Below are 15,062 nucleotides of genomic sequence, written 5' to 3' on the forward strand. Positions count from 1 at the left end.
GTTTAACCTTTTCTTAGTAGAAGGTTAATGAATTTTAAGGTTTAAGGGCTTGTTGTACAACGTGCCTTTTGTGGATTATGTTGTCTTTAAACTGTCTTTTCTGGTGGCAGCCTCTCAAGAGGCTTTTTAGAGTCATATTACCAAAGATGCTCTGCTTAATCTGCTTGCGTAAAAACCCAGGTTAGCCCTCCACAGTGTGAAGGATCAGTGATCGTGCACTCAAGTTTCAGTGCTGCTTGACTTAACAATGTTTGGTCTTGTAATAAAAAGCCTGAAAACTTGTCAGGTATTTACAGAGATGTCATGAGCTCCTCTTGCAAAGGGGTGAAGCATACTGTGAGAAAGTGTCCCAGAGATTTTGGGAGGAGTGGTGGCACTCATAAGCTCTCGTGAATGTGTATAGACTAAAGTAATTCAAAAGCAATTTAGCAAAGTCTTTATTTGAATCCATACTAGAGAACTTGAGTATGCTAATGAAATGTTTAGGGCTGATAACTTTTGTGAGATTTTAACATACTGATGCTTACTGTTTCAAACCCTTCTGTTAAGTGGTATTTTCCTTCAAGGTCAGTTGACGCAGCAGAGCTGGCCTGCAGAAAGCCACAGCCTGATGTAACATTTTCAGATGCTCAGTCAGTCTATACACTTTGTAGTGGGATGTAAGTGAAATCTCTTATGCTTGTGTGCTTTTCTGTAGTTTCTTCTAGTATATCTACAACAGCAAATATGTTTTGGCTCTAGGTGTAAAACAGCATGAAACTAATGGGCATGTTTCTAGCTATCTTGATGGGAGCTCAATTTCAAATGCAGGAGGTAAACCTGGAGAAGACAGGTGATTGTGCTGACTTTGATTGTCAGGGCTAATCTTGGTGAAAACAACTATTTACTGCCTTTCAGGGTAAAATGCTGGTTACTTGCACTAAAGTGGTGGCTTGTCAGTGTTAAGAATTCTCTAAGTCTTATGGATTAAAGCAAATAATGTCAGGCATCAATACTGAACTGCTAGAGAGCCAGGCATACCTAATGGGCTAACAAAAATGCATTACTGAGAAGAATGAATTGCCGAAAACTAAGACTTGATAATGTTGTCTCCACTACAGATATCTCAGTATGCTAATTGTTGGTGAAATGTCATTATTATCTGAAGAATATTCATTGGCATTTAAACATGTCAGCTACACTTTTGGTACAGACATAGTTTCATTTGCAAGGTGCCAATCTCCTGTATTCTGACTGAAGATGCTTTAAGAGTACTATGCATAATATGGCTCTTACACCAACCAGCACTGTTGACGTATTAAAATACTTCAGAATCCAGTGCTTCAGGGAGCTACTTTGGTGGCTACATGGTGAGTTTAGCTGCAACAAGCAGAGGAGTTATGTGAACACTGCACAGAGCTTCTGAAAAGATGACTCAATCCAACACGGATGATTTCTTGGCAGTTTTGTGTTTGCAGAAGGTACTGTTGGTACAGAGATGGCTACTTGTAACCCTGTACATTCTGCAGTGTGTGTCTTTCAGATCCTTCTTCAACCTAGGTTCTTACAGGTTTTCTCCTTTCATTTTCTTCTGACAGTAGGAATGCTTTTGCTATTAGCCTTGCCATGTGTTGAGGACCTCCAGAATTGTCTGTTTGATCCATTTTGATGTTCTGAGGTTTATCAATACCCCAGGCTGGAGAGTGAGTTTCACTGCTACTGAAGAGAGATGCTCTAACATAGTTCTTTCTCCAAAACAGATCTATTTGATTCTGAGTTTAATTTGTGTTTCAGACATCACTAGTCAATTTATAGCCATGCTAGCAATAGAATGTTTTCAGTTCGGGTTGCCCGAGGTTACCTTCAGTCTCATGTGTAAGGCAGAGTGCCAGCAGACCAGTATGTAAGTCTTGAAAATTTGTGAAAGGAGAGGGAGCACTTCTCAAGACTATGCATAATTTTTACCTTTGGAATTTTGTGCAGCACATTCTTACAGCAAGAAGAATTAAATTTTACTTCACAATTTTCGTTGTGAATAATAAGGGTAGAACACTAAAATTTTCAACCAAAGACAGATAGCTTAATAGTGGATCTAGGATTTTTGTTCATTCTGCACAGTTTTGTTTATGTTGAATTGTAGTAGGAAGCTGAAAAGGTAATACTTGGGGAAATAAGCCTGAAAGTGACTTTCTGTGGTTTAGGGTGCTTTTACCAAATATGGTACATCAATCTTTTACTGCAGTGAATAGATAGTGTCTGGGCTTTGTGAGAGTCAGTATTACCCGACTTCATGTCACTGTGTATCCATCTCATGTCTTTGCCAGCCCAATTTATTTGGCTGTTTATTGGAAAGAAAAAAGTTAGGGTGTCTCACAAATGGGTTACATCATTGAGGATTAAAAAATGATGGTTTTTTTTTTCTGGTGAAATGGATGATAAGGGCGTATTCTGCATGAAGTTCCAGAGGATATAAGATGGGGAACAGCCTGCTTCATTAGATTTTGAATCCTAATTCTGGGCTTATTTAAGAACTGAGAGAGGGGGCAGGGCCAGTAGACTTTAGTTACTTTTTGATTATGCCTATTAGACAACATGTGTTTTCTGACATTCTCTCTTTGAATAATTCAAAACTTGCTAGGTTTCAGAACTCTGATTTATGTGAAACATAGGAGATGTGTTGTTTTATCATCTGGTTTTAATATGGAAAGTGAGCAGCACAAGTTTATGAAATCTACATTATAAACTAGCCAGATTTTGACTGAAATAGATCAATTTCCTGTGTGCTTGCATGTGATGACTTCAGTGTTTGGAGCAGACTCTATTGAGTTCACCTTGTGTCCAGCACTTCCGAGCTTTTTTTTTTGTGTTTTTTTGTGGTTTTTTTTTTGGTTTGTTTGTTGGTTTGTCTTTTGTTTTGCTTTTGTTTCCTACTCTTTAGTTTACCTTGACTGTAATCAAAGTGCATTTTTATGTTTAACAGAGGGGTTTTTTTTTCCCCAGTCAGTCCAGAACTGCCAACTTGTTAGATATCTCTGTTCAAGAGACTGAAAAGAATTCAGTACTTCAAGGAGAAATCCTTCAGAGGAGTCTTTCTGTAGTGCAAAATTTATTCTCGAAAGCATTTCCCTAGAGTGAAAGCATATTAACATTGAATTTTCTCTTTATATGTGAGGGTGGTAGTTCCGCATTTTTGAGAGGATGGAGTAGAAAATAACGAAATGAAATCGTATTTGCTTGCATAGATTATAAGAAATCCTGGATTATCATTACCACAGTGCTGCTTTCCTTGAGAGAGCAGAAAAACTTGTCTTTCAAGAGAAACCTCTTCTTAAAATCGGAGTGTACATATTGAGATTATGTGGTGGTAATGGTATTCAAGGGTAGAAATGTTAGAGTAAGATTTTCAGCTCCAATAAACTTGTAGAGTAATGAAAATTAGATGAAATATAAATGAAAATACCCAGGTAGGAGCACTTAGAAAACATGGAATAGATTTGGAGAAGCAGCTTGTAAATTGGAAGCTTGTAGTCTATTGCACATTAAGAGAGGTGGGTTAAGATGTTTAAGGTGCTGGGAGAAGAGATACACCACAGGAGCTTGAAAGTGGTTTCTGAAAACATTTTTGTGCTATTAACAGCTGCTGGCACATGAGTGTTTTAAGAATTCAGAGGTGAGGAAGGGAGTATCACAGTGATACAGGGACACTGAGGGGGATTGACTGTTCAGTTTGCTTAAATGTGAGAATGAGGAGTGGTTATGTAAGACTGAGTGCAATTCAGACTGAAAAAGAGGAGGTTCTTCACATGAATGATAGTGGATCTGTGAAGTGCCTCATCAGAAGACTTCATGAGTGTAAGAAATTTAAGCAGGCTTAGAAGGAAGCTGAAGTACTTTGAAGAAATCCATGAAGGCCGCCAAACAGGAATTGTAAAAGGCTCAGCAAAACACCTGAGAAGAGTTTGGGGATGAAGAACACTTTAGAATATCTGGGGATTTTTTCTGTTTGTTTTTTGAGATAACACTAAATGGAAGTTGTGTCATACTATGACAAAGAGAGCAGAAGGGAGAGAAAACCCAATGAGTGACAAAAGTCTTTCACATGAAAATACTGAAAATGTGAAATGGTGTAAGCAGTAATGAAAACAGGAAAAAAACACTTGATTTCAGGGTGTGGGGGAGTGGGTGTTTGTATTCAGTATGAGCCTGGATATATAGGTATTAGCTGAAGGAAATAAAATTTCTAATTATTTTTAATTTTTCTTTTTATTAGCAAAACCGAATAGGAAGCTGACATTCCTGTACTTGGCCAATGATGTCATACAGAACAGCAAAAGGAAAGGACCAGAATTTACAAAAGACTTTGCTCCAGTAATAGTGGAGGCTTTTAAGCATGTTTCAAGGTACAGTAAACTTGTATGTGCAGTGCCTTTCACACTGCATTTGAGAAGTGGTCAGTTGATGTCTTCTGGCCCATCTAGTCTTCATGTGCTATTTCTGTACTTGAAATCTTGTTAATTTCATTTATTCAGTGTTCTTGTGATCTTGGATAGTCTTATTACAGCTGGATGAAGTTTGGTAGTAAATTCATCAGCATTCAGTCCCTTTTTGCCTTGGAAGGCAGCCTTCCAAGAAGGAAGAAACTAAGACTTGCTTACTGTCTGTGTTTATGTTTTACAACAGTTCGGCATTTTTCATTACTGGGTGCTGCGTGATTTTTTTTTCCCCAGCAGCCTCTAATGTCATTGCATGAGGAAGCTAGAGTCTTGATACAGGATTATCTTCACAGTGGTACACAGCTGTTGAAGCAACATAAACCTATTTGTAGTGTTTGCAGATTTATAGGTTGAAAAAACAAAAGAGTTTGGTGTAGACCCTTTTTTTTTCATCTGCTTGCTAGAGCACATTGAACTGGTCTTTGCTTTCTTTAAAATGGGGATTTGTTATTTTCTGAGGTTATTTGACTTCTGATGATTGGATATTGCTAAGATCTGTGAAAGTCTTTCTGTGAAAAATAATTATAAAGCAGGGCTATACTTCTACCTAGAGCTGATATTTGCTTTTTTCCTTGTAACAGTGAGTCTGATGAGAGTTGTAAGAAACACCTTGGCCGAGTGCTGTCTATCTGGGAAGAAAGGTCTGTTTATGAAAATGATGTATTAGAACAACTTAGGCAAGCTTTGTGTAAGTATTTTGTGAGTATATGAAGGTTCTGTCTCCTGTTTGAAATAGTACTGCCCTGACTGTTGTGTTTGTTTTCATTTAGATGGAGACAGAAAGGTGAGGAAGCGCACATATGAACAGATCAAAGTTGATGAAAATAACTGTTCACCTCGAAGTTCTCCCACTGATCCTCCTCAGGTAACAGCATGTTTATAAAATTCTCTACTTACATATGGCTTCATATAAAATTTTTTGGTTTCTGTTTTTTTTCAGTGGTCTCTGTTTTCAGTGAGGAACTGTTTCTGGGCAAGGGTAGCTACACCTGAAACTTATAATAGTTTTTCAGTGGGGCATGCTGTAACTTTATGTTTGACACTAAACTCAGATGTATGAACTCTATGTCCAGCTTTGTTCATGTCAGGATTTCAGCAGTAGTTTCTACAGTGTATTGAGTTCTCATTCAGTTCTCAGGGTAGTAGTAATGCATGTATTAGAGTATAAGATTGTTATGGATTTATCGATAAAATTTTTCCCACAGTTTCACTCACGATGGCTGTGAGGAATTCTTGTTTACCTTGCAGTGTTACAGCTCTTCTAATTCTTGTGGGGTTTTGTTGCAGTATTGCCCTATCTCAAAAGGATTTTTGTTATAGCAAAGAATGACTGTCCTCAAGTCAACACAATTTAGTATGTTCCTCTATAGCAGATATCTGGGCTTCTGTGAACATCAGCCCTACTTCCAGAAGAAGTGCACTGATACAGTCTTTTGCAATAGTGAAGCAAAACAACAAGAGAAGTAATTTTAAAAAATGTATAATAAAATGAAAGGTACTGTAAAATAATCACTACTGTCAAGAAGAAAAGGTTTATAAGTATTCCTATATGAAGAATTTAAATGAAAAACTCTTGTAGAAAGGTGACCTTTAAAACTAGAAACACTGCAATGATATGCTGAGATTAAAGGTTTGGTGTTGTTTTGTTTTACGCTAAAGGTGATACTGTAAATGCTGCTAAAATTACCATCAAATCAATAAGCTTATTGTAAAGTAAACACTTCTGTTTTGTTATAGGATCTGTTTATTTAAACTAGTTCTCAATCTTGCATGCTTTTTTCAGACCACAGATCTCATTAGAGCATTACAAGAACTAGAAAATGCTGCCTCTGGGGATGCAGCAGTTCACCAGAGAATAGCTTCCTTGCCTATAGAGGTCCAGGATGTGTCCCTGTTAGACAGAATAACAGGTGAGGGTTGGGGGCCTGGTAACCAAAATGCTCTTCTAAGAACGTAATGGTGCATAATGGAATCACACTTTACCTGTTTTTCTCTGCTTGCTTTTTAGATAAGGAATCTGGAGAGCAACTTTCCAAAATGGTAGATGATGCATGTATGTTGCTGGCGGATTACAATGGCAGGTTGGCAGCTGAAATAGATGATAGAAAACAGCTAACTCGAATGTTGTCAGACTTTCTCCGATGTCAAAAAGAGTTCCTTGCAGAGAAAGAACATAAGCTGGAAGTGCGTAATATTTTGTTTTAGTCTCTTCTTCACTAAAGCTTGTTCTTGCAAATGTTTTTAGTTAGCCTGAACAACTTTTCTCTCCAAAGACAGATATTTTTTTGCCACTGTTATGTCTTTGCTTCCAGCACATTAGTAACACATTGTTTGATTCTAGTGTTCTAAACCTACTAAACCAGCTCTTTCTGCTTTTCAGTCTTGGTTATACCTACAAACTTAGTTTTAGTAGTGCTGATAGAAAGTCTTATCCCTGGTGCTACAAACTTAATTCTTCATAGTGTCATTTTCTTTCCATGCTCTTTTCATTCATTGTTGTAAGTCTTAGTTATGTATTTGCTAAAGGATAAGAATTTAATTCCAGCTTTCAGGACAAGTTTTTAACCTGCCTCAAGCATCCATTAAACAGAGGGAAATGTACCTAGAGCTTCTACAGCCTCTAACACAGCTGGTTATCAGCACTAGCCCCAGCATGACCAGACAGATCATAATAAAAGAGTGATGCAGGATGAGCAGCTCATAATTAGCAAATGATCCTTTAAGTTACTCTTTTCTTTGCTATTACCAATCACCTATTTTTCTTTCCTACCATGTACTACTGTAAAGCCTTCTGTGGAACATTCCACATATTTAGAATATGTCCATAATTTCATGTCAGTGGCTTCCTAGTGCTAACCTTGGGTATTAAAATAATAGAATTGAAGCTGCATCATTCTGCAAAGGGAGATGTGTGAACAGTCATGATGCCCTGTAACTGCAGCATATGCATATATGGTCCAAGCATTAATTAATCTTCAGGTTTCATTGTATATACCTGTGAAAAACATTTTCTTTCCCTAGTGGTTTCTTTACCTTTAGCTTCATAACTTGGATTCAGATTTTGTTTTTTTTTTTTTTTCTGGAAAACGCTGTTCATAATGTATTTGAAGTCATCATTCAGATCAGTTGTGTCATTCCTAGCCTACTCTTATTTCCTGACTTACTTCCTTTCCTCTATGCCTCACAGAAAATCAATTGATGAAGGTTCTTCCTTTCAACCTTACTGTGTTTATCCTGTGGGAAGAATATCAACCAGCTTCATGTAAGATAGATGGCATGCACAGTAGTGCTGATTTCAGTAGCAACCGATCCAACTGCATAATGGAACCTGGAAGATTAAAGAACAGGAAGCCTTAAGCTTTTCATCACATGCCCTACCTTCCCTCTGCCTGTGTAATGGGTTTGAAGGACAAGTTCCCGTAATTTCATTGAAGGACTTATTGTCTAGAGGCACTGACTTGTTTATGTAGCTCATTACCAGCAGTTACATCCTGTGTAGGTATGGTAGACTGCCAGGATAGTGAGTTGCTCAAAAGGCAGTGACCTGGTCCTTTAGACAGATTTACCCTTCTGTAAAACAAGAGAGCTCAGTTGAAAAGAAATTAAGAAATAGTAGCACAGCTGTGAACAGATTGCACCCTTGTTGGTTGTTTTCAACAAATACAAACCAATTGTAATTTCCCAATATTGCTAGATCAGAGAATTCATAATTCTGAGAGAAAGCAGTTGCATATTACTGGGCTGTTATGGTCCTTCACATGGTTTCTTGGCTGAATTATTTAGAGTGCTAAAGAATTTAATTCTAATATAGCAGAGTTTCATTTTTGGACTAATTTAAAGTATTTCTTTAAAAAGTAGGAGACAGTCTCAGTGTGTGTAGCAGGTTGTTTTAAACTGGTGAAGTTCTAGGGTGTTGAATTACACTGTAAGAATGTTTTTAGGCTGATTAGTGTGGCATAAATATGATTTCCTAATACAGAACTACGAGCCAGGATGGTGTTAACCCAGTTACTAATAAAGACCTTTGAGCCAAGAGATTAAAAAAAACAAGAACCTTAAAATGGAGTTTCTAAACTAGTGATGAGTAAAGTGACTTCATGCTCACTATCAGTAGTGCTTTTTAGTTTGGGAAGTAGAGGCTGATAAACATTCTAAAATTTTGAAATGTAAGATTAGGATGTCTTAGTGATATTGTGTGTAGGGCTTGCTGACTTAGCACATGTAGGATTTATTTTGGTGATTAAGAAATGGAGATGAAGCAAGGAGTCCCTGTTCTTACAGATTTGGGAAATTCCATGGCTCAAATTGAACCTTGCTTCTTGGCTTCTCATTTGAAATAGAACTGGGAGAGGGCCTTTCACGTAATTCTTTGAGAATGTATTTCTCTGAACTGTCTGTCCCTAGGATTTCCTGTTCAAGTTTGATTTTTGGTGAAATTAATTTGTTCAAACAAGCTTGTTTCTTGTGTTAGACTTCTGGCTATTGATACTTTCCCAACTATAACATGATCCCTGGGTTGTAATAGAAAGTCTTTATTTCTTCCTGAATTACTATCACCAATCTGTGAGTATAATGCTGAGATCCTACCTTACTGATTCCTTACCATACCAAACAGGTATAGTGAGGAACAAATGGATGTATTCTTAGTTGAATCTAGAAATGTTACCTGCTGTTAACCTTGTTTAACTATTTGAATTGGAATTCCCAAGGAATTGTCAGTAGCTTTCAGCATTAGATAGAAGCTTTAGACCTAAATTTGCAGATCTTTTATCTTCTAAAGATAATTTACAGGTAAGTAATTTTGCATAACCAATCTTTCCATCTTTCTTAATTTTTTAAGAATAAGAGTCTGTCTAATAGTTATTTCTGAAACAGAACTGTGTGATTCCCATCACAATCAAGGTAATGTATGTGCTAAAACTTGGCAGGAAATTTTGATAACAAGTAAATAATATGTCTGCATCAAAAGCTAGCTGTACTGCTTGGTAGGTGACTTTCCTAAGTGTGTTTGGGGTAAGTAGTGTCATCTTTAACTCTTAAATTGTTTTCTTTAACATCTGTCTAGCTTCTGTTGCAGGTGGTGGACATGGACCTATCTTCTAATGATGTCACCATCCATTAGTAAACACATCCTGCTAAAAATAAATCTAAGAATCAAAATCTTGTATTGTCTGTTGTTTTTGAAAACTTGAAGAGGAAGAATTCTGTAGCTACTCATACCAAATCTCTGCTATTTTCATCTATATTCTCACAAGCATTACTGAGTTTGTGCCTGAGATGGATAACTATTTATCCAGTGTCATCTCTTTTTCCTGAAGACTAAAATTTTCACATGGTTGTTCCTAAAACTCTCACATTCTTTCAGTGAAAAAATTCAAAATTCCCAGTGTAGAAGTTTGGGGGTTGCTTGCATTGAAGCTGCCATTTCCAAGAGGAAAAAGCTGTGAAAACAAGACTTTTTCAGCCTTTTGCTTTTTAAATTACACTGCTGGGTTTACATGATCAGAAATGTGAAGTGATGAATGTAGGACTTCTCCTTTACAAGCACAACAGAACAACTTCCACTTTATTAGGTAACAGAGAAGGTGTGCTTTGTAATTGCACTTAGGCCCCTTTAGAACTCCCCTCAAATTTATGATTGTGCTAAGGAGTCTGTTCCCTTCACTTTTGGTAGTTTTAAAGCAGTATAAATATTTAAGGTTCAGTGTACTGTGGCTCCAGCTAGGATTTCTAGCTAGATAGGATTCTGTCTACTAAAGAAAATGGAAATTTTTACAGAAATATTTTTGTGGAACTTTTTTCCTGAAGCCTTTGATGACTAATATCATTCCTCTTTTCTTCTACTGTGGTTGACTTTTCCCCTCTTTCCCTCCGTGTTGTATCTCCCTCCTGTCTCCCTGCCTGTCCTCTAGTTTTTGAACAAAAATACTGGTTCATCTCTTGGTGTCACTGAAGGGTAAAATGAGATTTTTATATTACACAGGAACAAGGAATTGGGTACATAAATTGATATCCAGATTTGGTTATCAGTTTGGCTCATGTCCTTTTGATAAGACTGTCTTGTTACTCTAGAATTAATATGGCCTTAAAAGTGACATGAACAAGAGAAGTACTTGATTTATTGTTCTCTCATGTTTCTTTGTGTTTACCTCTCCCTCCCACAGTCTCCTGGATTATAGTGTTTAGTCTCTTTATTAAATTTCAAATACAAGTTTTGATAGTTGGACATCTTATGTGACTCATGAACAAGTGTGAGTAGGGAATCACAAGACACCACCTCACCTTCATTTTGACCATATGGAAAGATGTAGTATTGCTACACTTAGCATATAGTGGGTATATAGTTTCTTGCATACTTCTATCAGTTTGCCACTTTAAATTTGGGAATATCTTGTCACTAGATTCAAACTTTCATGAGGAAAGTGCTACTCTGGGAAGCCTGCTCTCATTTAGCAGCTTGCGTTTAATTAAAGCAGTTAATGCTGCTATCTTGCATTTCTGATTTTCTACAGTTCTGTAAGCAGTATTCATATTCTTACACTCACTCATCTGGTTTTAATTGTGGTTTCTTAGTATGTTGAGAGAATATGATATGTTCTATGCACATTTATTTCATGATTGAGCTTTTATGGCTCTATATAGCTTGACTTATCTTCCTAAAGGTTTTAATTTTGTCTTGGAATTTTACAGATAAACAGCAAGCAGTTAGTCAGCCTTGACTTTTGCTCTGGATTTGAAAGACTTTTTTTCCTGTTCAGTTCACACTTAATGATTTCAAATGTGGACAAAAATATTAAGCAAACAGGTCTGGCAGTGGTATAAGAGGCCTCTTATCCTTAAGTTTTGTTTTGCAATACCAAACTGGGTTGGTACTGTTGTCTACTGTTGCCCTTCACCCTAGTCTTCATGTTATCACAGGGTCTATTGCTTTCCTTGCTGGCTTTTTTTTTTTTCCTTTAAACCCCTTATTCATCCTTAGTATGTTAGTATGTCAGGTTTTTTTGCTCAGTGACAGAGTACTTAGGGTAATATGTTCCATTATACTTTGTATTTTTCAAGTCCACTTCTGGCAATTTGGATTCATTTTTCATAACCTTGCAGCTGAGCACCTAAATTATTTTACTGAGCTTTGGTTGAAGATTTTTAGGATGAACCCTTTATTGCCTTTTGTTAGGGGGTGGAGTTTGCAGCACTGAAGGTGATCTACAACTCCATAAATGTGGCATAGCACAGTAACTCTTTATTAAGTTATTCTGGATATAATATATATAAAAATATATATTATATCCAGACTATAAATATAAAAATATCAACTTATTGTTTTATATTGTTATTAATAATAATATTTTATATTATTAATATTATTATTAATAATATTATTTTATATTATGAAAATATAAATATAACTTATTTATTAAGTTATTCTGGATTTGGAGGCTGAGCCGTTAACAGTGGGGTGATTACAGAACTGGTAACTGGAAGGTATCAGGAAGTGGTCAGTAAAGTTCATCCAAACCCACTAAGACTGTTTTAAGATCTGATACATGCTTGGTACCTGATAGTGGTACAAACAGACCATATCGTGTAATCTCTTGACATGGTGAAACATTGTATTTTTTTTTTGTTCAAGGTTGCAGCTTCAAAAATTGAGGCTGACTTGGCAGAGCTTCCAGTTCAGGGAATATATGACTTATATTGAAGGAAATCTTTTGAGTCGAGGCAGATATTCTTGGGCTGAGGAGAACATGACTGTGGATCTTTTCATAATAAAGGGGGGAGAGCCTTTGCCAAAATTACTTACTTTCTCTAGTGGCCCAGTCCCAAGTATGTTGCACTGTTTTTCAAAGAGATGTGTGTAGGTCTTCACCATTAGGAAAGAAATGCAGGGTAAAGATCTCTCATGGGCATATTCTTTATATTCTAGCTCTCTATCCTGCTGTGTATGAGCTGAAATGTAATTCAGGAACAGGCCACTATGCTTAGATATTTGTGTAGATTGGTTGAAATCCCTTGCTTATAGGTTGGCCATTTGAATGGCCATTTGAGAGGGTTTGTGTAGTGTAAATGATTCATTAGAGTTTCACAGTGCAAATCTTTTACTGAATGCCAGCACTGGGGTTGTGTTTTGTAAAAACCAAAACTAAATTTCATTAAGATCAGTAGTTTGGATTATCAACCCAAAGGTGACTGGGGAGAATTAAGTGATCACTGAAATAGTAATTTCTCCTTAAGGTTTATTTAGTTAAGGTGAGGGGATGTTTAAAATAAGCCATAGGTTGCATCTCTTACCTGCAATGGAAGTAGGCTTGCTAAGTGTTTTTACAAATTGCTGACCTGTCTTTCAGATGTGGTTTCTTACTTTCCATAAGCACTTTTTTCAGTGACAGAAGATAAACTTGTAGAGTTTTATAGAAGTAATTTGCAAGACTAGTGGAGAACAGCAGCCCTTATGTCAAACACAACAAAGCAAAGTCAATGGTCAGTGCATTTTGTTCATTGTGTTATACCCATTCTGTGAGAATAATGCTAATTTGACCCATTTTCATAACAAACTTACAACCTCTCTGTACTTGAGCAATAAATATGCTTCTTTCATAAAGTGACTTACTAACTGCAGCCTCACATACCATAGTATAGAGTTACTCAGTGTGTACCTGAAAGATTAGACTTCACAGCCCAGTGTTGTCATTCAAAGCAGCAGAAACACTTGAAGGCTTCCTCCTTTTAGATTGACGTATCAGATATTATCATATAAATCCTGGCTCTTCTAACAGATTGAGCAGGTTGTAGGTTGTACTTTGCTCATCCCTGTAAAATAAAGATAACCTTTTGCTTCAGTTCATCACATTTTAAAGCCTTGCTAGATATTCAGGATATTCTGGTTTTGAAACAAGGTAAAAAAATGTTACTGCTGTTATATTTTTTTTATCTATTTCACCCTTATTATTGTTTAAGGGTGGGATCTTTTTACCTTTCATTCTGCAACTTGCCTGTTAGTTTTTATTGAAAGGGGGGAAAAAGTATATATGTATGAGATACCACAAGATACCAGGAACTTTATTACCCTTGAAGTGTGTTTTGAATTTATTATAAAAATACTGAGAGAAGATACTGGATTTGCCTAGGTAGGACTTGCTGTTGTTTGTGAGACTTCTAGCCAGAATGTTCCTGGCTATTGCCAGCCAAAAACTTGATGCTGGTAACCAAAATGAATGGATCTATTTGTGTCATCCTCAGAAGAACAAGTTTTGCAGGTATGTAAAACCTTGTGCAAACATCTGAGATGATGGGAAATTGGTAAAGGGAATAATCAGTTCTCTAACTTAAGTTTTTTGAAAGATAGCTGTAGATTAGCAAGTGACTTTTCTGTAGTGCATTCTGTAGAAGATATTTTCTTTGCTTTGATCAGGTGTTTCCTGAACTAAAAAGAAAACCTGAATATAAGAAAATTATGTAGGAAAGACTGATACTGTAGTGCCTGTTTATGTCAGAAGTAGCAGGGAGGTTTTTCAAGTTCAAACTACCTTTTCTGCAAGACTTAATTTCCAACAGTTCTTGTTTAAATATTTTTGTTAAAAATCGGATGTTTGTGCTGCTGGGCTTACTAAATTTATTTTTTTTTAATCTGTATTTTGAATACAGAGCAGAACTGTAAACCCTGCTTGTATCCTTCCCACCAATTAGAAGGTTTTGGAATTATTTGTTGAAGCAGCTATAAACTCTTAAGTAGGAACATAAGACCACATTGAATGGTAGGTAGTCATTCTAGGCAGACTAAACAAACATCAGTCTTTCTGCATGGGAGTTACTAAGGAAACATTCATAATCACGTTGCAAAAAATCCTTAAATGTTAAGGCTGAAAAGGGAGAGAGAAAGGGAGGGTGTTGGAAAGCTCTGCTTTGCAATTTGAGATGACTTGTATGAAAAAGCTGAATCAAAATACGTTGCTTTAGCTAGTGTCTTCTGGTAGTTTCATTTAATAGGAAAATAAGCCCATGTGAATTTGAAGATAATTGCAGTTTATGCAACAGCAGTGCTCCTTAGAGTTCTCTGTAAATAGTGCCCGCATTAAAACCTGTGTTGTTGGGCTGATATTCAGAAGTTGTTTTACAACTTTTACTGTTTAAATTTTTTATTTATTTAAATTTTTCTGCTATCACTAAGACCTAGAAACTTTATTATAAATAAGGGGGGTTTTGGCTAACAAACTTACATAGAAGGAGAAATTTGTGTAAAATCCAGTGTAAAACATGGTGGCACTCATGCAGTTGTGAACAGAGCTGATACCTTTTGGAGAATTTGAATGTACACAGCAAGGAAAGTCTTCAGGTGGACAGCAAGTAGCTGTGAGATGGCATTTAAAGAAAATATGCAGCCAGTTACTGTAGATCTTGGCAGAGTGCTGATATCTCACTGTTCTCACATTTACATAGGAAAATAATTCATCATCTTGCATAATGGTCTGAGGTGGCAAATACTGTCAGAGCCTATTAATGAAATAATGTATGGCCTTTTATGTTGTATTTTAAATCAGCTTAGGGGAAAGTAAGAAATGTTAACTTGTGCAAAGTGATTAGGAAGTATAGATG

The 15,062-nt window shown here is 36.5% G+C and overlaps 1 protein-coding gene across 1 annotated transcript in view; it reads left to right on the plus strand.

Moving 5' to 3' along the window:
- RPRD1A (regulation of nuclear pre-mRNA domain containing 1A) overlaps positions 1-15,062 on the plus strand; it is a 43,755-nt gene that overhangs the window by 5,324 nt on the left and 23,369 nt on the right. Inside the window, exons 2-6 of the mRNA XM_036400031.2 lie at positions 4,250-4,379; positions 5,054-5,160; positions 5,243-5,337; positions 6,256-6,382; positions 6,481-6,656. Of these exons, the coding sequence (XP_036255924.1) occupies positions 4,250-4,379; positions 5,054-5,160; positions 5,243-5,337; positions 6,256-6,382; positions 6,481-6,656 (635 nt within the window). The remainder of the gene's footprint in view (positions 1-4,249; positions 4,380-5,053; positions 5,161-5,242; positions 5,338-6,255; positions 6,383-6,480; positions 6,657-15,062) is intronic.

Source organism: Molothrus ater, chromosome 1 (genome assembly GCF_012460135.2).
Source record: "Molothrus ater isolate BHLD 08-10-18 breed brown headed cowbird chromosome 1, BPBGC_Mater_1.1, whole genome shotgun sequence".
NCBI classification, from domain to species: domain Eukaryota; kingdom Metazoa; phylum Chordata; class Aves; order Passeriformes; family Icteridae; genus Molothrus; species Molothrus ater.